Genomic DNA, 25034 nt, shown 5'->3' with positions numbered 1-25034 from the left:
AATTATTGAATTCTTTCAATTTACCAGCCTTGAATTAATCTATTATAACTGATTATAAATTAAATCTATAATATATAAAATTATGAGAAATTGTTATGGGACCCAAAGTGGTCTAACATACTGGCATATGTAACTGCAAACATAAAATGTTTGCTTCAATAACTTAAAAAAAACAAGGCTGAGGAGTTTTCTGCGGTACGTACTCATTTTAATAATTACATACTTTGAATTTGAAGAACCCAAATGTCATAATCTCACTGCTGCTTCGAGCTCGCAGAATGCTTCCCTCTTGCGGTTGCTTTTTGTAATAGCAGGTTGTGATTGGAAAGTACCACTTATCCTAATTTGAGGGGAGGCCGAGGGAGTCTCATTTTGTCGTGAAATGGACAATAGTTTTGTGGAAGGTTGGCTGTCTTATGGAAGTATCCATTTTTAAAATGTAAATACATAAATATAATCCCCAACAACACTATTTTCTCGATCACAACGTTCACTCTACAGTTATCTTGTCTTCGTCCCGATGAACTGATCCGGAATGACGTCTCTCATGACGCGATGCCTTCATCAAACATGGCTGACGAAGAAAACACAAACATGGAAGTCGATAGGGACAAGAATAAACCGTTTGCTAACACTGTTAAACAGCGTGCTGATGCGGTTACACAAAAAATATGCAACCACAACAATGTCAAGGGCAAGAAAGACGCCGGTGAAAGCGGCGCCACGACGGAATACTGCGAGAAGCTGCAGGGGTGGATGTGGCAGTACTACACGGGATATGTCAACTGGCATAGCTGGATGGCAGCGTCAGCCATGTCCTACCCGTATTATTTGCAGTCAGACAGCGGGACTCTGACGACGCCGCTTGACATCACCTCCCAGAACTGGTATAACGGTCCGTTTAGTCTTCCGTTGTCCCCTTACCCTCCCGCCGTCACTTCCCGGTCAGGGGAAGCCGCCGGCGGGGCTGCGGTGGTCGGTCAGCAGCAGCAACCGCAGGAGAACGGAAATGCACCGAGACCAGGTACGGGTTGCAGATGTTACAGACAACAGTAGTTCCATGGGTTCACAGGGCGACTAGCGTGTGAGCTAATACGTTACAGGTAAATATGTTTGTAACGCAAACTGCACAAAACAAAACCTGAAAATAAGAAATGATGGTTTGACCACATTCACAACGTGGTTAGCGAACGTGGAAGCCCCCACTTATGGGACGAACTGGAACTCTGAAGGCGAACCAAGCCTTATTATAATATTATTATTATACTAAAGGCCCTAAATGTTATTATTGTCACCCAACATCACCAACTGCTCCTTGTACCTTAACGTGGTTGAACGCCCTCCAGAAGAGTGGGTTCTGTTACAGCAGCACATATGGAAATAGAAAGGTTTGCGATGACATGTGGGTGTCAGGGCATTTCGTCTTATTGTTGTGCTGAACCTGCTTGACTTTGCATTTCTGCTGCTTTTCAGGCCGTGAGTACGGCATCCCTTCACCCCTCCAAAGATTCCTGGCTGAGATGGTGGATTTCTTCATACTGTTTTTCATAAAAGCGACCATAATCATCAGTATTATGCATTTGAGTGGAATCAAGTGAGTTATTGTTTTTTTAAGTGGTGATGTAATATTGATAAGTCTGTATTTCTTTTGTCATCCCCTTAAGGCTTTGGATTAATATTGTGGAAATATTTGACTTTGCTTTTCAGGGATGTTTCCAAGTTTGCCATGCATTTCATAGTGGAGGAAATAGATGAGGACACGTCGATGGAGGAGCTACAGAAAATGATGCTCGTTGCACTTGTGTACCGGATATTAGTATGTTTTTATGAGGTGAGCACCCGTATAACAGTTTTACGCACCCTAACACAGGTAAGGTGTACATTTTGGAAAAGGCCCTTCCTGCATTTAAGTGACATCTCCGACCCCATTCTCTCTTCAGATCGTGTGCATTTGGGGAGCAGGAGGAGCCACTCCAGGGAAGTTTCTTGTTGGACTCAGAGTTGTTACATGTGACTCATCCGTTCTGGTTCAACCAAACAGGGTGCACGTCGTGCCAGCGACTAATGTCTCCTTGTCTGCGTGAGTAGTTCATTTTAAAACTTTTCACAACAGATATGACTTTTCTCCCTCTTGCAGAGCGTTCATACCTGGACTCTGCTAAGCCTCCTCCCTCTACTACCCCGTCCCTCCCCAAAATAACAAAAACAACAACGTAGTACTCATTGCTTGTTGTATGTACTGGCACTTACTTTAGTATTTTGCTCTTTGTGTCTTTGCACTTATCTCTGTTGTATACCAGCTACGCGTTAACTTAGCAATTGGGTGAGCTTGAAACTTGTTCTTGTAAAATCCTTACTTTACTGATAGTGATGAACTTTATTCCAACAAATGTACTTATTGTAAGTCGCTTTGGATAAAAGCGTCTGCTAAATGCCGTAAATGTATTGAAGTCCCAGCCTCTGTCTCCCTCTACAGATCAACTGTCCGAGCCTTGAACAAGAACTTTTCCATCGCCTTCTTTTTCCCGGCCTTCATCACGCTCCTGTTCTTCCAGCACAACAGGACTGTGTATGATATGGTGGCTGGTACAATTGTTGTCAAGCGCTCCAGGATCAGATGACGCACACCGATCTAGAAGAGAGTACCACAGCAATGCTGAGCAGGCACTGTGTGTGGGTGTGTGTGTGTGTGTGTGTGTGCATTTTGGTTTAATGCCTGCAGAACTCCGATCAGCCTTCCAAGGTATCATTAGATACTTGCCGGAGCACTGAGGTCGCTGCAGAGTTTGATACACATCAACATGAACAATATCAGTTCCCGACAACTTGTGTTGGGTTTGTCTTGGATACATACTGTATTCCTGCATGTATTTCTACATGCTGCTCTCAGAGCCTGTTCCTGTGCCAAATCTATGCCTCCTTTTGAAGACAGGAATTTCATTAACACAAAATTAGCCTCTTTTTAAATACTCATCTTCCAGATTCAGGGTAATGTCCCATATCACTCAGTATTGAAGTTACTGGTCGTGTGTTCATGAGATGATACCTTCAGTATCTCTGTGTAGTAAAGTTTCATCTTAAAGGTAGTATACTCATGTTTTCAACTGTCATCGATGCAGGAGTGATCATCTTTCTCAGATGCTGAAGGGCACATTTAAATGTATTAAAAGGAAACATAAACCTGATCAAAACAGATGACAGCATGTGTGTGACCTAAAAGTTAATGTATGACACATTTTATGTGATAAACTTTTTCTTTCATTTAAGATTAAATGAAACCGCCACTATTACCTGCACGTGAGTCTGTATTTTAGCAGTTTGTCTGCTATTTGATCATTCTTACAATGTGTTTATACTATTTAAGTGTCATTAAGTTTTGTTGAGCAGCATCGACTCATTAACGTGGTTTATATTTGCCTCATGTGGGTGCATGTATGAGTTTATGCTGAAACTAATAATAGTTTTATTTGATGTATTTAACCCTTGAAAGCTAACTAGTCAGAGAGACACAGAGGGGTAAATAAATGAGTGGAGAAACAATAAATGCAGAAGCTACAGGACAAGAAGAGTCACTGAATAGTTTGATGACAGTCATCAAATCTAATCAAAGACCAAGAGTTTGGACTTTTTCAACATGTTCTCCACCACCATTGTTAAAACCCCCAAAATATTTTATGTTTTTACAAGTCTCCACCACTGTTATTGTATAATTTATGCAGAAGTCATTGAAGCTGCTCTGGAAACTTGTGGTGGTCCTAACCACTTGAGACACTATGATGGTTTTTCCTTTACTACCCATTTGTACGTTTCCATCTGGTACTTCATAGTAAGTTTAATATTTTGTCCAAATGTCACTCTTAATTCCACAGTAATATGATGTATATGTTTTTCCAGTTAAATATGTCAGGAAATAACCTAACACTGTCGCCTCACAGCGAAAGGGTCTGGGGTTTGATTCCCTGTTTCCTTGTGTGGAGTTTGCATGTTCTCCCCGTGTTCTCCGGCTTCCTCCCACAGTCCAAACACATGCCTGTAAATGTGAGTGTGAATGTTTATTTATGATAAACTGGCTTGGTTTGTCAGCTTGGATCCCCCCCCCCCCTCATTTAGCATCACAGAAAGTCAATCAGCCGTCTGCCTGGAAAAGGAGTTCTCTACTAAATTGAGGGTGTCTGAATCAACTTAGACGTGTCTCTTGTCTTCTCTGGCATGTTGCCTATTTATTGGCAAGGACTGTTGAAGCACCAATTATTGGCAACGTGTTGACGTGGTGATTGTGTTAGGGCCACAAAGTGGAGTCTTCAGCTGACAGCCACAGATGGTACTCCCAGATTACAGAGTGACCCCCTCTTATTACTGTAGGCGATGGAATATTATAACTCATATTGCTGAGGGCCCCTGCCTTCGCCCAATGTCAGTTGGGATCGGCTCCAGCCCCCCGCGACCCTGAATACAGGATAAGCGGTAGACGATGGATGGATGGATATTGCTGAGGGCTTTACGGAGGAACAAGTGTGGGCAGACCGTACCCGGCACCATTACTGCACCGTATAGTGACGAGGGAGTGCAGCTCGATTTGGAGTGGAGGCATGTTTGTAATCTATTTTTGTATCGACATGCTGTGGCTCATATCCAGGACAAAAGAAAAGCTTGAGGGAACAAATATTACTGCAATTTATGACAGACCTTTGTGTGAAACTACATAAATGTTGCATTACACCTCGAATCCCCTGTAAATAAACAGCAATTTTATAAATAAAACAAATGTTTGATTTCAATTACAATAATGATCATCCTTGTGTCTATAAATAGGAATCCCAATGTTGCACGGTGGCAACGCCGAGAGTTGATTCCTGCCATTTCCATTGGCTGAAAATAAATGTTCAAATAAAGACTTACTTCGTTCTTTGTAAAATAATGTGTCATCCAGGACTAAGGAGGTGAACTCGGACACAGGAATGAGAAGAGCTATCCTCACTGTAACAAAAATATTAGTCTGATTGAGTCTGTTGTTTCATTCCAGGCTTGACAAATCGAGTTCCTTGCTGCCACATGGCGTGCCATATGGCATTGAGTTGGTGAGGTGTCCAGCCTGAGATTCTGGCTGCTACCCTTTTTGGCTCTTTTAACAAGGGAGTCATCTACAGGCAGCATGAAGGGCTCACAGCTTTCTCTGACAGCCGCGTGTCTGTGTCTCAACAGAGCCACGTAGGCCGGAGGGATAAGGTAAACAGTCTGGTGCTCAACCGGACTAAACTATTCTCGGTACCAACGACAATTTGTGTCCTTAAAGTCACCGTTCATTCATGAGAATAGTTAAATGGCAGCTGTGTGCAGATGTTTTGAAGTGGTGGAAAGGTGCTGTGGAGTGAAATGTTCCTCAGCGATGTTGTTTCCACCAGCGTGTCTGTGCCTGATGCTTTTCCTCTCAAGTGGAGTCAGTGATTACAGGCTGACTGCGCTGCCTCAGTGGAGAGGGCTGTTGATGGGGAGGGATGCCAACGCCTGCTCCGACACCAGAGACAAGGGACTGTACGGAAGTTATTAAGGACAATAGTGGTTAAAAAAGTATAGCGTAGTCTGTTTTTGTAAAGCAGGTTCTAAAATGTTCTCTTCCCAGATTCATATTTCTTTCAGCCTTCAGAGCTGCCACCTCTGCCAGATTCAGCTGTCACTCTAGACTGTAATAACCAAGTAAAAGTAGCTCCTGGCTTTCTTTTTTCTTGTTTTTTGGGATGCACTGTTATTTGTTTGCCATCATTTCTAACGTGAAAAGTGGTGAATATTTTGAAAAGTATTGTCCCATTTACATATTAAAGTAAAAAAAATAGTACACCATTTAAAACTCATTATATACATTACATCTTTATGATCACACAAGTTTTACTAGTTACATTTACAATGCAAATAAACTCATTTCGACGAAAATGAATAAATAATTGTCGTACAAATCATTCTTTTCCAGAATAGAACGCAGTTTCTTTTCTTACACACATACATGAATATGAGTACAAACTCAGAAAGAGTGACGTAGAAGTAGAGAAACTGTGAGTTTGTGTTGAGTGGGAGCAGTATACCATTCACACCATTTTCAGTGACATAACATTAGGTTTCTGGGTGTTTGTTTGTGTTTGAAAACAATAGATTTCTGCATAAGCCAGCAAGAAGCTTGAGTTGTCAGGACAACCATGGAGGATGCATTACCGCAGACACATCCAGCTTTCTTCTTCCTCTCAGATAATGTGGCTTTAGGGGAACACAATATCTGATGTGAATTTGATGCATGTATGATTTGAATAGAGACCGAGGTGTAGAAATCGGCCTCAATATGTTTGCTTACTGGTAACATCTCAAAAGCTGCCTGGCATCTTATGACAGCCTCACATCAAGAGAGACTGTGGTTCCACTTCACCACTGATTTGGATTAAGAAGGTGCTGAATACTTTGCCTGGCAACAGCTGCATTATTTACAATATAACCAACACAACACTGTCGAGACATTTGAGGAAGACGGAGGAACAAACAAAGAGACAGGCTTTACTGTATGCTCCAGCATTTTGCTAGATGATATAAAAAAAAGACATTTCCATCATCAATGCTGGATGTAAAAAAAACAGACAGAAAGTCAGAACACAGTAGCCCACATATTTGGTAAAATATATATATTTTTTACATTTTTATACAATATAAAATGTAATATAAATGTAATTTTTTGGGGTGGGGATCAGCATTCAAGAACTAGAAATATAGAATATATCCAACAGGCAACATTTACTTTCCAAACTGTTTTAAATGTGATATTAGGGATATATTATCCATCTTTGTATTAAAATTTACTGGTATAAGGTAATATTACTGTAACATTACACAGAGTCCAAGCTGGAAAAACTAGTCTTGAGGTTCTCTTCTCAAGTATTATAAATGAGTGGGTTATTTTATTTTATTAGCTGCAGGTTAAGAAGCCCATATGCTGCCCTCTGCTGTGTGAATCTGGTATTGAAACTATTTCACAGTAGGAGGCGTGGGCAGGCTTTCACCGAGGTCATTGAGGTCATTTCAATGATGCTTGGGTTCCTGGCTTGAATAACCAAATCAGGCCACTTATGTAAGAAACAGCATGGATCCGTGTTGATTACTTGTAACTTAGTCTGTAATGAACTAGATGTTAATATAAGTAAATGTTGCAATGGATAATGTCATTAAGGGAGTTTTCTTTTGAATTTGACTTTCTGTTAAATCATCCAACATATGGACATCTTGGAAACCAAAATTCAGCAGTACATCATTTGATGTTTTTTTCCCTTAATTGATTGAGTTCCTTCAGTGGCTTGTGTTCCTCCTACACAAATAACTCCCACCCAATCCTTTAGTTGCCTAAACTATGATCTGGAGATGTGCGTAAGCAGTGGCTTGCTATTTTCAGCTGAATGAAAAGATTCCTGGCATTTGGACTCAGGATGAAATCTGTTTTGTTCTGCTGAATTTGGCTTCCACCACATGCACAGTTTCGTGTAACAGAGTTATAGAACTCGGTTTAATGGCATCCTACAGTAAAACCACAATCCACTGAGAAGCATGATTTTCAAATGACCCGTTTTCTGACTCATGTTGCTTTATCATGTGATTGTAAATGAGCCGTTGTAACATAAATACAACATTTAGCATTATAATAACAGAAAAAAGTGTGTGACGTAGTACATTTGTTTATAAGATAATAGCCTAATACTCATCAATTTACCTCATATCAAAGAAGCCGCTGGGATCTGTGAATCACTTTGTACTTGTTTGTTGTAAGGAAAGCATTCAGACCCTGAATAAACAAAACACTTCCAAACTTGCCCACACAGTCATATAGTAGACAGGAATAGATTACATCACAGCCCATTTTTCATAGGCTCGTGCAGATAACCATTTCCTGGACGTGACCTTATAATAACCTTTAAATAAATAGGACATTGTTTCTCACTCTGATTGAACCGGGCTCACAGGCAGGACTCAACAATGACTCTATTGTAATTACAGCTGGAAATCATTGACAATCTCTCTGATTTGAAACCCACAGCCACTGATCGCAACCTGTGAAGCCGAGTAGATGTATTACATCTGGGGCATAGAGAGGTGAGGTCAGCATCACCTGCCTGGTGGATTTGCTGTCCCTTTGCGCTTTTCATTAACTGCCGAATTCACTGGCTTTCAATAGGCTCTTTCAGCGTGTCATGCTACACCACCATTGAGCTACAGCCACGTTGCCACCCATCTTTCTTAATGGGGACTGGAGACTGTGGAGCTGCCTTGTTGCCATGGCAGCAAGCGCTTTCACATTCTCCCCACATAGCGTGGAGTGTGCATGTTGTTTCCTCCAAACCGGAGCGCAGCAGAGACAGAACCGAGCCAGAGTTATTTACCTCCCGCTCCGATACCAGATGCCCTCTAAAAATCCACCCACACTTTCCATTCTCTTTATTACTAATGCATAGTAGTTCCCATTGGCTGCTCTCACATACTGAACTTTGTGAAAAAGAAAAAGGGGAAAAAGTAATTATATTTCTCTAGGCTTTGCTGTTATTCTTTGCTTTATCTTGTAACAATGGAAGTGCTTTTTAAGGTATGGCCCCACGGGGAAGGCCCTCAAAAAGTCTAATATAAAAAGTCTGTTTTGAACCCCACCCCCACCCAAAAGGTGCACATGGTTTAGCCCACTAATCCGGGCAAATATACTCGTAGTCCTTCTTCAAACAGTAGTTTTTCACTGCTGAGAACTTTGTGTGAACTTTGAATCAATTATGTAATTTCAAAAATGAAAAGTATGCTATCAAAAGAGAAAAGGGGCAGAGTGGAGGAAAAAAAACAAGAAAGTGTCAATTCACATAGCAGCTTCACAATGGGTTATTAATGTGTGTACGTAAATATGCTAACTAATTTAGCTAGCAGGCTAATATTGCAATAGCTATGAGGTGTGTGAATTGTGCAGCGTTGCCTTCAGTTTAAGAAGTGAGTCAGTCTTCCACCTCCGTACTATAATGTGTAAAACCATCACCGACTCTAGCGTCTGACTAAAACTGTGCTACCGTTAATTAGCTTCCTGGGAATGTTTTGGGAAAAATGCTGAACAACGGTAGCACATCATACATGGTTCCCGTGTGTGAGGATTATTTTGACATGTCTGGGCATGTCTGCTGCATTAGACGAGGCTCACTGCTGAACAGGACGTGGGTAATGATGCTGGGATAATTGTTTGCCGGACACCAAAATAGTTTCAAGGTAATGTGACTATCTCTTGAGATTCGGTGACGGGGTTGTGGTTGGGAGGGGGAAAAGTTAACGCATAACTTAAATTGAAGTTTGTGTTTTGCTTCGCAGTAAAGGTCAGGCAGAGAGGTAACCTGCAGCAACCGAAGCCCACTCGAGTTTTGCATTGTGTTTCTGCTGAAGGCTGAATACTGTGTATGAGTAAGAGAGAGCAGAGAAGATCATCTGTCTCTAAAAAATGGAGGAATGTAGGCCTAAGCATAATTCAGTGTTGAGATGGTGAGTGCTGCTGCTGCAAATACTTTACCCCCATTTATACTACGACTAGAGATGCACCGATCCAGTTTTTTCCGATCCAATCTGATACCGATACCTGGGCTGAGCATATCGGCAAATACCATCCCATACTACTGTTGAATGAATGAATATACCTTGCCATGTGAGTGAAGGTATCGGGCTTGACTTAAACATTTAGCCTTGTTAAAAAAAATGTAACAAATTAACACAGATATAAATGTAGCCTGCTTAATATTATTTATTAACAAATAAAGTGTACATTAGCAGCAAAAAGAAATAAATAACACTTGTAACCATGTAAAGTGCACTGCAAACAGATATTTTAAAATGTAATATAAAATATAACAACTGCATGAAACCCAACAAACAATGGATTAATTAACCCGTGCTTGCTCCACGTTGCTCTGTGTTGCTCATCACTAGCTGACAGATAGATGACATAGCCAGCGTTACAAACATAGGATTGAAGTGACTAGACCGCTGTAACTGTATTGCTGTGTATGATATTAATAAAAATGAAATGACTGGATCGGAATGCTGGATCGGCCTCATTCATCCGATATCCGATCCAGCTAATTAGTCAATATCGGAGCCGATACCGATCCAGGTATCGGATCGGTGCATCTCTAACTACTACTACTACTCCTACTACTACTACTACTCTTTAGGATTATCAGCTTTCAGTATGGTAATATTTATAAGACGACATAGAGCGTATTATGGTTTGGAGCTCTCCCTCTCATTATGTGTTGAATGTATGGACGAATGTTTCGTTGTGTGTGTTCTCGGAGTAAAAGAGTACATGCAACTGGGCCAGCAAAACCGCTCCCTCAGGTTGGACCGCAATAATCAACATCCAGTAGTATTCAGTTGCGACTCACTTCACCAGCCATGGACACTGATTTGTGAGCTGCATGCATCTGTAAAGGATGCTCATGCTCATAGAAAGGGTCCCTGGTAGTGTAAGTCCTCTCCCCAAATGGCAGGTTAATGCTCAGTAATGGCTGCACCCTGTAACATTAGAGTTCTAATATTAGAGTAGGTACCTACAGTATAAGGTTATGTTCTTATTGCCCAACTATCTTTTACCCTTGTACCTAACACGCATGTATCGGTGTGCACTGTACGATAAATCTAAAGCATTACAGACTTCCTTGTGCAGAAATGCAGGGGAAGTCTTTGGTGGAGCTGCAAACAGGAAGACATACTTGACAGTTATGTCTTTATGTGGTCTCACTCTTGAAATACTCAGTGCAGTGAACATATTTGCTCCATGCAACTCCAGCTGGATTTGTGAAATATTCTCACAAAGCTTGTTTCAGCTCACTTGGCTGACATTAATTATGACCTTAAATGCACTGTGAGACATTTCAAGGCAAGGAAACACAATCTCTTGCCACTTGCCTCATGATTGCATTCTGACATGTATCTTTCCTCTCCTGATCGTGCTGCTTCTGAGGTTTACATTGACCTGGCAGCTTAAAAGGAATATTAGTCATGGTAGGACGATGAGGTTCTGGCCCCTTGACAAGCAAGACGCCCCCCCCCCCCCCCCCCCCCCCCCCCCCCACACATCACTTTACTTTAGTTGAAACCCAGAACTGAGCCAGGTGGGTTGAGAGATAAAGAATTAAATATTTTAATTGGGTGGTTTTATTGTTAGTAATTCAAACATAATTTCTACATGCAATTTGCTATTGCACAAGTTTCCCTTTAGATATGCACATTACGCCTCTTATTACAGGATGCAGCCATTAGAAATGTAAGGAACCCCCTCCCCAACCAAAAACCTTTGTGGGTGTAATTCTGATCACGAGGCTTGTGTCGTTGTAGCAGCATAATGTGATTTGTTTCTTTTTCTGTGTTTTCCCAGTCTGCAGTCTAGATGGAGGGGACACCCTGCTTGTCCCGCCTGAAGAGGAGCAGATAGCTGGCTGACCTGGTGGTGAAGCCACTGCAGCCGGCCTCTTTCTGCTGGGTGCAGGATAAGGATAAGGAGGAGGCCTTCGGGTGAGGAGGGCCCCAGTGCCAAGTCGCTAGGTGTGTGTGTGTGTGTGTGTGTGTGTGTTGGGGGGGTTATCAGCAGTGCCTGCTTGCGCTGACGGAAACATCCCTGGGGAAGAGATGGCGAAGCAGAAGCCTGGGGAGACCTGGGGAGGTGGTGGTAAGTTACTGAGTCACTTTGCAGCTGAATGGAGGTTGAGACCTCCATTCAGCTGCTCTCAGCTCTACAATTAGTGTCTCTGCAGGGAAAATTCACATGGAAATGAACAAAAAGGAAGCAGGGCATTACAACAGCTTTGAAATGCTAACACTGAACAATTTAATGCTCTGATGCTTTGTGTGCGGGCATATGCATCATGTCTCTACATTTATATGGCAATGTGAATATTCCACAGTCACTCACATTCATGCAGTATGTCTATCTGAGCAAACGCTTTCTGAATCTCCAGCTCTCTCTCTCTCTCTCTCTCTCTCTCTCCCTCCGTCTGTTGCTCCCTCCCCCTCCTTCTCTCTCTGTGTGAGCGTAGACTGGCGCTAAGCCAAGTAGAGTGTGTTTTTTTGAATGAATACCTGATGCGGCTGATGAGGCTGGCTGGGGGAGGAGCTGTGTCAGTGGAGTACTGAGAGAGAGAGAGAGAGGGAGAGAGAAAGAAAGAGGAGGGAGGGAGGTAGAGAGGGAAAGGGAGAGAGGCAGAGAGAGAGAGAGAGAGAGAGAGAGAGAAGCAGCCAGGCAGAGAGGGAGCTGGCGGTCTGGTGGCCTTGCATAACACACATTAGAGCAGCCTTGAACGGAGGACTTGGTGTAAGCTTCAGCAGTGGGGAACTTCCTTTACCGTCAACTCGTTGCAGGGGCAGCGTAGCCGTCAAACCGGAGAGTCCAGAGAGGAAGGCATAGCTGGAGCAGCTACAGCACGAGCTCCAGGAGAGGAGAGCGGCACAAAGGAGAGATTCAGGAAGAGGAGTCCTAGGAAACACGTCTCCAACACACATACACACAGACACACACACACTGAGAGGCAGGAAGAATCCTTGGACATGCTCTGCAAGCAGTGGCTGTGGAGAGGCTGGTGAGCTATTCTTAGTACTCTAACCAGAGGAGGGGAGGAGGGGTGGGGGGTTGTCTTTTCCTCTTGATTTGTGGCATAGTAGTATTTTCTGCCCTGCTACTACACTCATGTGCTCTCACTGTCATTCTAAAGCCCCCGGAGGCTACAGTCACCGCATTTGTCCAGAGTCACAGCTGCGGGATTCAACAGCGTTGACTCTGTTTGGTTGTAGTGGCGCTCGCTGAGAGGGACGCTGGCTCTGCTTGTATACTGTGTGATTGGTGTGTGTCGGGCAGTGATGCAGAACTCTGGAGTCATTGTGAAGACAAACAGCCTGAGCCCACTGCCTGTTCTTACTGTCTGCTTTAGTCTGCCACACGGTCGGTCCGCCTCTTAAAGGTACAGGACCCACTGTTGTATAGAGAAGGGGCAGTAAAATGGCTCTTTTGGGTATTAGATAAAGCAGTACACTGTATTGATCTGCTATGTGGTTAAGGCAGCTATGGTTGTCAGGGGTTGAGGGAAATCACACATACATGCAAGAACATATTGTCTTAGACCTTACCTCCCCTCTGTTTCATGTCAGTGCTTAGATTAATAATGATGTTTTGTTTTCTATATATAGCCATTTGCTGTACGGGGTATTCACTGTGTGTCTCTGATTGGTCTAGCAGGCGAAACATAATGTATAGCAGTATTGATGACAGGTAAATCACCCCAGGGTTATTTGATTAGCTTTTTGTATGACATTTTTGCATATTTTGCCACTTAATGGTTTTGTTGCCTTTCTATTACCTCACTGCATTATCCTGCTGCAGAGAAATGTTACTGCTATGAAGCCGTGTGTATCCATGGAAGGAGTAAATAGTGGGTTCGGGGCTCGGGCACAGGTGAAAGCAGTGATGGTGGGGGGGGCTGGAGGAACTGGCGACTACTGCGTAATAGAGGAGATGTAACTTAGCTGGGGGGGCCTCTCACCTGGAGACAACGAAAAAGCGGTTCAGTGATAACATCTCATCTGCCCTCCTGTGCTCACTGTGACAGCAGACAAACACCGCTGCACAAACCTGGTTGCTGCTGCTTTTTATGTGGGAGTATGAAAGTGCAACCAAATGCAAAGCTGGCTCAGTCGCTCTCAGTCACAGCTGAAAAGCATCAGTGTGATGAGTGAAACCGAGAGCGACCCAATCCCCGTCCCCCGTGCACTCTCTGTTGTCATCCCCCCGTAGAGGTGACAGTCCGAGGCGAGGGGACTGACTCAGGGATCCCACGCTGTCCGTCTAGGTTTGACAGTCATGTCTTGAAAGATCCCCTTTGTTCTCCATAGAATCACATAGACGCTATGTTTGTTTGTGTCAGTGTTCTAATAATAGGCTGACGCTGGAAAATGTAGTGAGGCTTTTGGCTGCTGCGCACTCTGTGTGTGACCATGTGCAGAGAGTGCTCTGTGCAGGTCATACGAGGAAAGGAGACACTTTGAAGAGCATCCTGTTAAACAATCTGTGGTCTGTTGACAGTCATGGCGTGTGTTTGTGGCGTTTGGAAATCAGATCATGCTGGCTTTGTCTTCGAATGCTGCTATAATCATAGGAGGTACTTGTGCTTGAGATGTGATGTCATTACAGTGTTGACACGGTGTTGCTGAGGTGGGGTTGTTGCCACTGAGCGTTGCTGCACAGTGTAGCTCAGGCTGTAGTGGCGGCTGTGTTGCTGATCGGGAATCTCTCAGCGAGGCGGGGGCTATGGCGCTCTGATGCTGCAGGCGCTGCTCAATGTGGGTCAGGAGAAGCAGCACTCTGTCTTCTCCCCATTCCCCATTTTCGCTCGCTCTTTCTCATTCCTAATCTTCTTTCTTCTCTCACCCCCCTCTTGCTCCCTTCTTCCTTCTACACAGACTGTCATCATACATTGCCTTTCTCCCTCTCCTCCCCCTCACTCTCCTATTTCTGTTTCCGTTTCTCTCCAGCTCTGCTACTCTACCCCTTTGTTACATCTGGTGGATCTACCAGGCTTTATGGTTAAATGAATTGCACAGAGCTTTTCACTGCTTTTGGATGCAGTGACCTTGTCAGAGCCAGCAGTAGAGCTAGATGCATCTAAATAGAAACGGACCAAGGTCGCCTTCTGTGTTTTTACCCCCCTCTGTCTTTATGTAACGTCTGTGCAGCCTGCTATAGTGAACCTAGCGATATGAAAATACAATTAAGCACGGTAAAATATCTCGACACCTCTGAGTGGAATGTAGAGGTAGAAAATGAATGAATGGATAGATGTGTGAGTGTGTCATACACTCCATCTTTGTGTCGCTTCTGGCTAATGAACAACTCGGAGTCGTGTGCGTTGACCCACAGATAAGCCTGCAGGAAAGAACAGTCGGACTGAAAAGGAAACTGTGAAAGCTCATGGGAAGCAAAATCCTCCATATTGTCGTTAAAGTAATGTATGCACTGCGTATTGCTCGTGTTTTCGTTTGTGTGCATGTTTTAGCTATATAGGCATACACACCTGAATCTACAGTTGAGTGTACGAGACTGTATTTTGGGGAAGCCCTGCCATCAAACATTAGTAATGGCTAGCTGCTGTGGTTGCTTGTTGACATAGTTAATTAGCTTTCAGTAACCGGCCTTCTACGTCAAGAGTTACACTAAGAGAGACCTCTCACTAAACCAAACTCCAAGAGGGCCTACTCACTTGGTCGTTGTCCACTCTGCACTCCCTTGAACTTTGAAACACTACTCAAACAGGGTACAGCAGAAAAGCCATTGTTGAAATATTTTGAAGCACTTCGGTGAGACCCATTTACGCTTCTAGGAGAATGTTCCATAATCAAATTTCAGGTCATATTGTTTTCACTTCATTTTTCTGATGAGCCCACTGACCCAGCGTTCCTGTCTGTTGGTGGATCTTATATTTACAAGAGCCTGACTCAACACGAGACTGGAGAGTTAAAACAAAGACAGAAACATGCTCCTTTGAGGCTGCTTCTCTGTGCTGTTATCCTTTCACTCTGCTCTGCTTTCTTACCCTAGAGCCTGGAGCAAGATAACAGCCAACAGCAATGCACATACACTTACCCTGTACACATGAGCTTGTACACACACACCCTGACACACACACACACACACCACAGTTCAGGAAACTCTTGCCTGGTGGTGGAAACATGAAAGAGCTTTTTCCATGTTATGTAAAAGATGACACGCAACGTTGTACTGTACTTTCCTGTTTGCCATACATCATTACTCATGGAAATGCTGGTTGAGTCTTGACAGAATAGCTTACATGTTGTGCATTCGACTAACACAAATCAGATGCATTAAACCAGCTACCACCTAGTGGCAAAATACAGAACAACATCCCCACAAACATGAAATGTTTTTTATGCAACTACCGTAAAATCCTGTTTTATACTGTATCTCTCTCTCTCTCTCTCTCTCTCTCTCTCTCTCTCTCTCTCTCTCTCTCTATATATATATATATATATATATATATATATATATATATATTTATACTGTATATATATATATATATATATTTATACTGTATATATATATATATATATATATATTTATACTGTATATATACAGTATATATATACCAAACTTGCAACCACATCTAAACATACTAATGAATGTACTGTTTTTTCTTTTTTCTGTTTCTTGCTGTTTTGTACAGCTAGTTTTACTATATCTTCTGTTTTTTTTTATATATCAACATCAACCTGCCTAATTTGGACTACAGATGGAAAATAGCCCCTGGGCTATAATCTGGCACATTTACACATACTTTTGTATATGTCCTGAAATAATAAATAAATAAATAAATAGGTTCTTCTTTTTCACTACTTGCTGTTATGTACACAGCTTTGTTGTTATATTATATTTCCAGGCAAGTACATTGAGGGCGATGCAAACATTTGCATGCACACTATGCTGATTCTGATTCTGTTTTGCATTTGTAGCCCTGCAGGAAATAAAAAAGAATGAATAGAAAATAAACACAGCCTGTGCTTAATGAGCTAGTTCTATAGTAAAGTAAAGTAGTGAATTTAATGTCAAGTCAGGTTTATCTGTATAGCCCCAATTCAGAAGCTGTCCTAGAAGGCTTAGAATCTGTGCTGCATATGATTTGGACTAAATTGAATTTCTTTTCTGTGCCATCAGATTCCTGCAGACATTGTGGAAGAGGTGGATCGATCAGAGATGATTCCTCATGAAGTCTACGGAGCTCATTTTGTGAGCTGGAGTGACGCCATCTTTTCTGGTCTGAGACCTGGAGCTGTCTACCAGTGAACACAAAGAGAGCCCGAGCCACACAGCATACAGAGAGGCAGACCATTGCACATAACCATCGAGTGGAGGAGAGAGAGCAGCAAAGACCCAGGACAAGTACGAATTATTAACTGGGAATAATAAAACCACGCTGGCACAATGAAATCTAACCAGGAGAGGAGTAATGGATGTCTTCCTCCTAAGAAGCGTGAGATCCTGGCTCTGGAGCAAAGGCCAGTGGTAGTAGCCACGGCAACACCTCCAGCTGCAGTGATTACTGACAGTCCCCACACAGAGAACCTAGCATGGCTGGCAAGTGTAGCCAGTGAACGCTGCAAATCCAGGGATGCAGAGAGCCCAAGATGTCCCATCTCCTCCACTTTCTCCTCTTCCCCTTCCACTTCCATCACTTCCTCAGCGACTCCTCTGTCTGCGGTACCCCTGGCCTCTCTGCCTACAGTTTACCCCACAGCCCTTCCCCAGCAGGCCGGGACCATCCAGTTTGCACAGCTCGCACCCAACGTTCAGTTCATCAGCTCTGGGCCCTATGCCGGCTACATCTCCTCTCACATCATCTCCGCCAATCATGGCTCCGCACCGAACAGCTCTGTCATGGGACAGCGCCCCCAGCTGGATGGTTACACCACTGCCCTCATCTCCCCCAACACCAAAGGGGAGCATCAGTTTCAAATAGGCCTTTCTCCCACAGAACTGACACCTGTGTCACTTCCGAGCTCTCCCCACGTCACCAGCCAGTACATTCATCTGGACAGCAGAACACCCCTGGCTGTCAGCGGAAATGCCGTGAGTTCTCCCACGACCCACCTCCAGCTCCACCCTCACACTGCCGTCCTCCCTCAGACGCTCACCCTGGCACCCTCCCAGCTTTTGGTACAGTATGCAGATGGTTCAATTGGAAAGAAACCAGAGGGGCATGCTAAAGGTATGCTTAATGGGGAATTTGAGGTGGTGAAACAGACTAAAACTCTCGGTCATCAAGTGAATCATCAGCATCATCAGGTCCAGAGCTACGAGGCCAGACATATCCTCCTGCCTGCAGACTACGGGCAAAACCCTGCAGGACTCCAGACCTCCTTGGTGTTGTTGGCCCAGCCCAACCATGGAGGTGAACGTGAAACTGGCTCAAATAAGATCTCCTTAGTCCAGACTGAGAAAGGAGGCATCTGTTTGGGGAAACCAGTGTCCAGATCCTCCTCCTTCACCTCCCTCTCTTCCTCAGATGTGGTTAAATCTGTTGCTCCTCATACAGTCATCCAGACCACTCTACCCCATGAGGAGCTTCCAGCCAGTCTCTATTCCTCAACACAGCCACCCATCATTGGCTATATCACCAGTGCAAATCAGCATGCTGTCAGCTACCATGCAGCGCTGCCTCAGCACTTGGTCATCCCAAGTGGCCAGTCCCTCTTCATCCCAGTCAGTGGCACCAATAACGGCACAGAAATTGAGGTTAGTCGTACTGTCAGTGCCCTGACGACCACAACTACCCCTCAAATATCCACCGCCATGCCGCATGCCTATCTGGCCACAGCGCTGTCCAAGTGTGAGGCGCTTGGGCCAGATGGAAATCAACCACGCCCTGCTGTCGCCCAGGCGCCAGCGATGCCGGTCCTGCCCTCAATCCCAGCTCCTGCAGTAGTGGCGGCTCCCTCCCCAACTCCCGCTCCCGTCCCCAGTCCCGCCCCTGTTTCCATCCAAGCCTCCCACTCCATCTCCTCGCCCTCTTCCCCTGTGGCACTTCCTCCATTCTTCATGCGAGGCTCCATCATCCAGCTCGCCGACGGGGAGCTGAAGCGTGTGGAGGACCTGAAGACGGAGGACTTCATCCAGAGCGCTGAGATTAGCAGTGAGCTGAAGATCGATTCCAGCACTGTTGAGCGTATTGACAGTGGACAGAGTCCCAATGCTGTGGTCATACAGTTTTCTGTGGGAGAGCTCAAAGCCCAGGTAAGTGATTCCTTATTCATCTTTCTTGTATGATGAGTTAAATTTCTCTTTGACGGCAGTGAAAGTATATAAAAGCCACTATGGCAGATGGATCTAAATGTTATGTAATTATAAATGTGATGTAAACGCATGAAGAGATCCACTAATGATAAACACAAGTGAGCTCCCCTCATGTTGGTCATTTATGAAGCCCTCAGCTACAAAACACAAATCCATCATCCTTCATATCATTATTTTCTTATCATTATTTGTGAACATACTGATTGTTCTCCAGCAGTACCAACACTGCTCTCACATGAGCACCAGATGCAAACATATAACATTTGGTTATGCAGACCTAGGCTTTTTTACTTTTACAGATAACCAACTATATAAAACAAAATATAACAGATAAATACATATACAGCTACCAATATCTGATCGGCCCAATATTGGTATTCACCCTAGTGACTGATACTGGATGCTTACGGCTGAAACCAATTTAAATATTTTAGAGTGAAATGTAAAACTTTTTAAAAACTTTTTTTTATCATTAATACTTGGCACAAACAATTTGTGCCAATTCAAAGTTGAATTTTGGTTATTAAATAATTGTACTGATAGCGATGATGTTGTCTGAGGATATTTAAAAAACAATTCACCATTTTTCCATCAAACTCATGGTTGGCATTTTTGTACTGCAATGCTACTTTTTTAAAACAGAAATATACGCAAATACTGATATATCTGTGAAAAGCTCATTTCATTAGGTGTGCAATTATTTTGTCCTGGCTCAAAAATAAAAAATTTTCACAGAAGACATAAATAAGAATATTTAATATGGCTCAATTCAAAAAAGTGTCACAGTAAGCCGTGACAGTGAGCTGAATGGAATTCAGCCATCATTAATTTTAGTGTCACCTTCGGCATCAATTTATCTTCTGTGAAAAGGGCTTCAGAATAAAATTTTACATTTTTCATTTTAAATGCACCAGCACATCATTTTGGTGCCTCCAAGTTTTTCTGGATTAGGCAGCTTGCTGTGGACAGGGGAGGCAGGTTGTGTACATCACCACCTGCCTTGTGATGTCAGCACAGGGCACTGTTTCACACACACACATGCCTTATTATTTTCCCACCTGCGTTCAGCGAATAAGAATGTCAGCGTCAGAGTAAATCAGAGGCAGAGTTGGCAGAATGCGGGTGGGAAAAAAATAACACTGAACACATACACAGAGATGAATTTGCAAAATGTGAAAATGTTAAGTCACACTTGCACGCCAGAATGGCTGCACCTTGGAGCCATGCAACAGAATAATTTCCAAGATGCCCTTAATCCCAAACAAATTTGCACATAATGTCTTTATACAGATGTCTTTCTTTTATAAATCCTCCACAAATCTTCTATATTGAGCTACAAGCTATCAAGCTAACTGTGTCTGTTGTGCTCATCTCCAGGTGTGTGTGGAGGTGCTGGTGGAGTATCCATTCTTTGTATTTGGCCAGGGCTGGTCATCGTGCTGCCCAGACAGGACCACCCAGCTGTTTGAGCTGTCCTGTGCTAAGCTGTGTGTGGGGGATGTGTGCGTGTCGCTGACCCTCCGCGGCTTGAGGACCACTTCAGTAACAGACAGCCAAGCTTTGGGGACCAAGCAGAAGACTGGTCACCTCTCTGACTTCTGTCCCAATGTGGATGTCACTGTAAGAAACAGTGCGAGTCCAATGAGCTCTGCTGCAGGCAGAAACAGTGGCCTCCTCATGAAGGCTTCCAGTGCAGACAGGTTGGAGAGGCAGCAGGTCACCGGACCAGGATCGGGCCAAGAGCTACTACCAGGATTGGGACTAGTTTCAGGACCAGGGGAGGGGACCTATGGAGCTGGACCAATGCTGGCAGTTTCTGGGAATGAAGATGTGAGACAGGAATCGGTGAAAACAGACATGCCTGCTCTTACCAAAATACAAAGCGGCGATCCAGACAGACCCACAGTCCGCAAGAGACGCTGGTCAGCTCCGGAGCGAGACCAGACTGAGAGAGCTGAGGAGGAGCCTCCTTTGACTCTGCCCAAACCTTCCTTCATCCCTCAGGAGGTTAAAATCAGCATAGAGGGCCACTCCAGTACTGGGAGGGAACGGTGCTTGAACAAAAGAATAGACTGTTGAGAGAATTTCAAGAAATGTTGATTTACCTGTGGTTTGCTTTCTGTTTATCCCCCTTCTTTCCACCCTACCCAGACTACTGTAATATAGGCTGAGTTTACACAGTATTTACATGGTTTCTTTTCTTTCACACTAGTCTGATATCTACGATGAAGTACAGTAGAGCACCTTCATAAGTGGTATCACACACGAGATCAGTGCAATCAATGCTGAAAGCAAAAATGAATGCAGCGTGAATGTTGAGTGTGAGTGGCAGCCAGACACCTGAAAGACATTTGACTTGCTTGTCACATATTATAAGCCGGATCTCCTTAGTCACGTGGAGTCCACCTGTTGGATGCAGACCAGTCGACCATTCCTCTTATCACATGAACAAGCACAGACCCCGTTGTCAACCTGAACAAGTGGGTAACCATAGTTTTTGACTCGCAATGAGGTTTCAATCACAACGCTCGATCATCCCGGCTGTGCTCTCTGCTGACTAATGAGGTTTTATTTTATTATATATTGTTTTCATTTTCATATACTTGTAGATGTGTGTGCTGGTGCAGGTGGCCTTGTGCCAATTGTCTGTCTGCGTGTGTGTGTGTGTGTGTGTGCGTGTGTGTGTGTGGTTTTCTGTGTGGCTGTCAGACAGACACAGAATGACGAGTGTGTTTGAGTAGCTGTAAGCTCAGTCAGATACAACCTGCAAATATCAAGACTGAAAAGACCTGAATGTAAATTACTAAATTAGTCCTCAGTCAGTGTAGAATTTCCATTACTATTGCTTTTGCAATGTGTGCGTGTGCGTGTGCGTGTGCGTGTGCGTGTGCGTGTGTGTGTGTGTGTGTGTGTGTGTGTGTGTGTGTGTGTGTGTGTGACAGCAGTTGCACATGGGTGCATTTCTCCGATGAAGTTCCTCTGTCAAATTTTCCTTGATAGTTTAGAAGTTCAGAATTCCGTTCAGAGATGGCATGTGTCATTAGTTAATGCTCATCTTTAACCCTGCTACGTGTGGCATTTCAAATCTATACAAATAGGGAGGATTCTATCTTATACCTGCAGATACATTTTAAACTGATTTCTATATAAGTTTTAAACTGATTTCTATATGGACTCTTATTGCAATATAAACCACAGTTTGTTAACTTGGCTACCTGTATTCATTGTTGTTTTTTTTGGCCACTTGGGGGCAGCGAAGCAAACTAAACACAACAGATTACCTTCTAGATTTGTTATGGCAAACTTGGAAAACAATCGTGGCCCTACACATTCAACACCACTTAACCATTCATTCAGGCACGTTTCATGCAGTCTGGTTAATATAAATCCAGCTCACCCTACTTTTCACTCTGTTTTGGTCTCAACCAGCTTCTGAGGGAAATCTTAAGTTGCTAAATTCTCCATCATGGTCACCAGCTGGTTGCTCAGTCTGCCTGTAGGTGGTTTAGAATGGGTTTATTAGTGCTTTTTCACTGATAACTATCTGCCGCTCCTGAAATGGACTGTGATGAGAGGTGATAAAACAAACAACACATGAGCTGAAGGAGGCTAATAGCTTTGTAGGGCTGAGAGGAACTGCAGAGTCTAGTAATTATTGTCTCCCTTTAAAAATACATACATACATAACCATCTGACCCATTCTTAATATAAATATGTAGATGAAAGCAATGCTAACGCAACATAAATTCAAATAAAACATGCCATGATATTTACATATTGATGGAAATATCGTTTGTTGTAGCTTCCCATTCTATTGACTTTCCAATTGCTTTCTTTACAGAAACTGTGGCCTTAGATAATATACAGAGTTCACAGCAGCACATACTTGTTTTTAAAGGTTTTACCATTAAAACATATTTTCCTCAATGATGGTATGCCTTTCTTAAGTCCATACCTGTTCTATCACAGTATGGCTGATTCAAAACAGCTTTCTTTTTCTCAGCTCAGTAAATGTCTTTTTTAGAGTAGAGCCAAACTAAATATCCTATCCTACCATACTCAGGAACAGTGTGTGTCTGTATGTATGTGTGTGTTTGTGAAGGAATGAGACAGTATGTGCATGTTCACATTCAGTGTGTGGAAGTGTGTTCTGAGCAGCAGCACTTTGATGAAGCATCCAGCAGGAGGGTGGTGTTGGTGGTGGTGTCCCTGGTCCTCAGCTGTTAGACACAAGGAAACTGACTGTTTTTCAACTGTCCTACAGGTTTATCATTGAGAGAAAACATTATATATCAGGGCAGGGAATGTAAACACACATCGGGCAGACTATCTCAACTTTATTTTTGATGACTGATAGATCTACGATACAGAAAAAGCAACAGAGAGTTGTAGAGCCAGTGAGAGTTGATTATGTACAGTAAACGTACCTCGAGAGTGTACAGTGTGTGTGTGTGAGTGAGTGTGTGTGTGTATAGATATTCTAACCCTTATGTAGCCTATGTACTGTATGTGCCACAGCGCCTCCTCCTTCAATCATTCCATTAACTCACCAATATCAAGTGGTCCTGCTATCGTTTCTGTCAGTTCAGGTATTGATCTAATGTTCATGAATGTGCTACAGTTCTTTGGGAACATCGACATACATTTGGCCTCTTCAGAATTATATTTGATCTGCACACTGTAACATAGAGTGTGTGCGTGTCTGCAGTTCATCATAATAGCCATTAGCCTTTTATAACTCCTGAAAGGTGTTTATTGTAACCCCGGTAACCAGACTGTTCTCTCATGTTTCTGTTTGACTGCTCAGGCTTAACACTGCCCAGTGACTGTTCTTCTCCAAAATGATGTGGTCTTATATTTTCTTCACCGTTACAAAGTAGAGGTACTGTTTTGTCAGTTTTTCTTTGTAACCATTTACTCTCTTGTGAGCCTGGCCTGTGTTTGTCTTTTCTTTTTCTTTTCTTTTTTCCAAATCCAGACATGAAATTAGATACTGACAGACAAGACTTTGAAAAGTAGAACTAATGCTTAAAGGAATCATTTCACATTTTGGAAAATGTGTTTGTATTTTTGCTGAGAGTTACCTGACCTTTTGGCAAGAAAGCAAATATAAGTTATTTTTCCCAAAATGGGAAATTGATAAGTTCCTTAAAAGGCCCTGCACACCCACAAAGTTGTTGTCACAAATCTGCTTAATCTGGGCCCCTAAAATTTGTAATCTTCAAAGCCTTTCTAAATAATGTTGAATATGGTGTATAAGCACCGCTTGATGGTGATCTATAGAATTGCACTTTGTTATACGGGGTGGGGTTGGGGGTGTCTTAGTCTAACTAATACACCGAAGTAATGTACAGCGTGTCTGAGAGAAAGTGTACACTAACAGTACAGCATCTCAGTGATTTGTAAATAGCCAAAGTCTTCCATTATAATGTTGGTATGACCTTTGTTGACAGTGGAGAGGATAAACACCGATCCCCATGTACAGACCTTTGAAGTGAAGTTTAATTTCAAAAATACATCATTTATTTGACAGAAATACAGGATATTGCTTCACCTAAGATATTTTGTTTTGCACCAGCTAAAAAAAACAGGACGTTATGTGAGTAAAATACTTTTAAAAAGAGATTTTGTAATTCAGGTCTGTTTGTTGGATAAATCTCAGCTAAGATACAGTATGTCCTACGTACAGTATGTAGTAAGTATCAATAATGTTCCCTTATTTTGATGGTGTTGCGGTTTGCTAGTCAGAAACTGTTAAGTCTTTACTTCAAATGTTTGATTTTACGTTTGATCAATTATATTCAAAGAAATAAAAGAGTCTAAAGAAGAAATTCAGTGTCTCTTTTTCGCCTATGTAGTGTTTATGGGCAGCAGTTTGTATGTGGATTGCCAGTCGTAAAGCATGTCAAAAAATATTGAAAAGTCATGAATAAAGTCTTATAATAATATGTCGAAAAACATCATAGTATAGCATAGTAAGAGTCAAGTTAAAAACAATTATATAATTCTATGTCAAAGTCAAGAAGTCATAGTATAACACATTGAAGAAATGACCTCACTTTTCCACTTTACCCTCAGTATCTGTGTTTCCTGGCTGGAGGCAGATTTGTTTATGACATCACATAAAGATATCTGATGGCCA

The 25034-nt window shown here is 42.9% G+C and overlaps 2 protein-coding genes across 2 annotated transcripts; both read left to right on the top strand.

The window, feature by feature from the left end:
• The first annotated feature begins 565 nt into the window (after positions 1-565).
• On the top strand, positions 566-3296 carry LOC311024427 (protein FAM8A1-like). The gene is made up of 5 exons (XM_084026833.1): positions 566-1024; positions 1474-1594; positions 1708-1831; positions 1941-2080; positions 2477-3296. The coding sequence occupies exons 1-5, from the start codon at positions 571-573 to the stop codon at positions 2619-2621; spliced, it is 984 nt and encodes a 327-aa protein (XP_083882959.1). The 5' UTR covers positions 566-570; the 3' UTR covers positions 2622-3296.
• An 8934-nt stretch (positions 3297-12230) lies between these two features.
• LOC311024659 (ataxin-1-like) lies at positions 12231-24717 on the top strand. Its single transcript, XM_084027170.1, has 3 exons — positions 12231-12617; positions 16757-18832; positions 20270-24717. The coding sequence occupies exons 2-3, from the start codon at positions 17024-17026 to the stop codon at positions 20969-20971; spliced, it is 2511 nt and encodes an 836-aa protein (XP_083883296.1). The 5' UTR covers positions 12231-12617; positions 16757-17023; the 3' UTR covers positions 20972-24717.
• The last annotated feature ends 317 nt before the right edge of the window (positions 24718-25034 follow it).

This window comes from Eutrigla gurnardus (genome assembly GCF_963514095.1).
Source record: "Eutrigla gurnardus genome assembly, chromosome: 14".
Classification (NCBI taxonomy): Eukaryota; Metazoa; Chordata; class Actinopteri; order Perciformes; family Triglidae; genus Eutrigla; species Eutrigla gurnardus.
Note: the sequence above shows the minus strand (reverse complement) of the source record. Positions and strands in the feature narration are given on the sequence as shown.

What these genes read in the sequence shown, in the direction of transcription:
- LOC311024427 (XM_084026833.1), top strand. Translation starts at nt 571, where the DNA reads ATGGCTGACGAAGAAAACACAAACATGGAAGTCGATAGGGACAAGAAT. An exon ending in TATTAGTATGTTTTTATGAG is followed by an intron (nt 1,832 to 1,940) that starts GTGAGCACCCGT and finishes TTCTCTCTTCAG; the next exon opens with ATCGTGTGCATTTGGGGAGC. An exon ending in ACTAATGTCTCCTTGTCTGC is followed by an intron (nt 2,081 to 2,476) that starts GTGAGTAGTTCA and finishes CTCCCTCTACAG; the next exon opens with ATCAACTGTCCGAGCCTTGA.
- LOC311024659 (XM_084027170.1), top strand. Translation starts at nt 17,024, where the DNA reads ATGAAATCTAACCAGGAGAGGAGTAATGGATGTCTTCCTCCTAAGAAG. An exon ending in TGGGAGAGCTCAAAGCCCAG is followed by an intron (nt 18,833 to 20,269) that starts GTAAGTGATTCC and finishes GCTCATCTCCAG; the next exon opens with GTGTGTGTGGAGGTGCTGGT.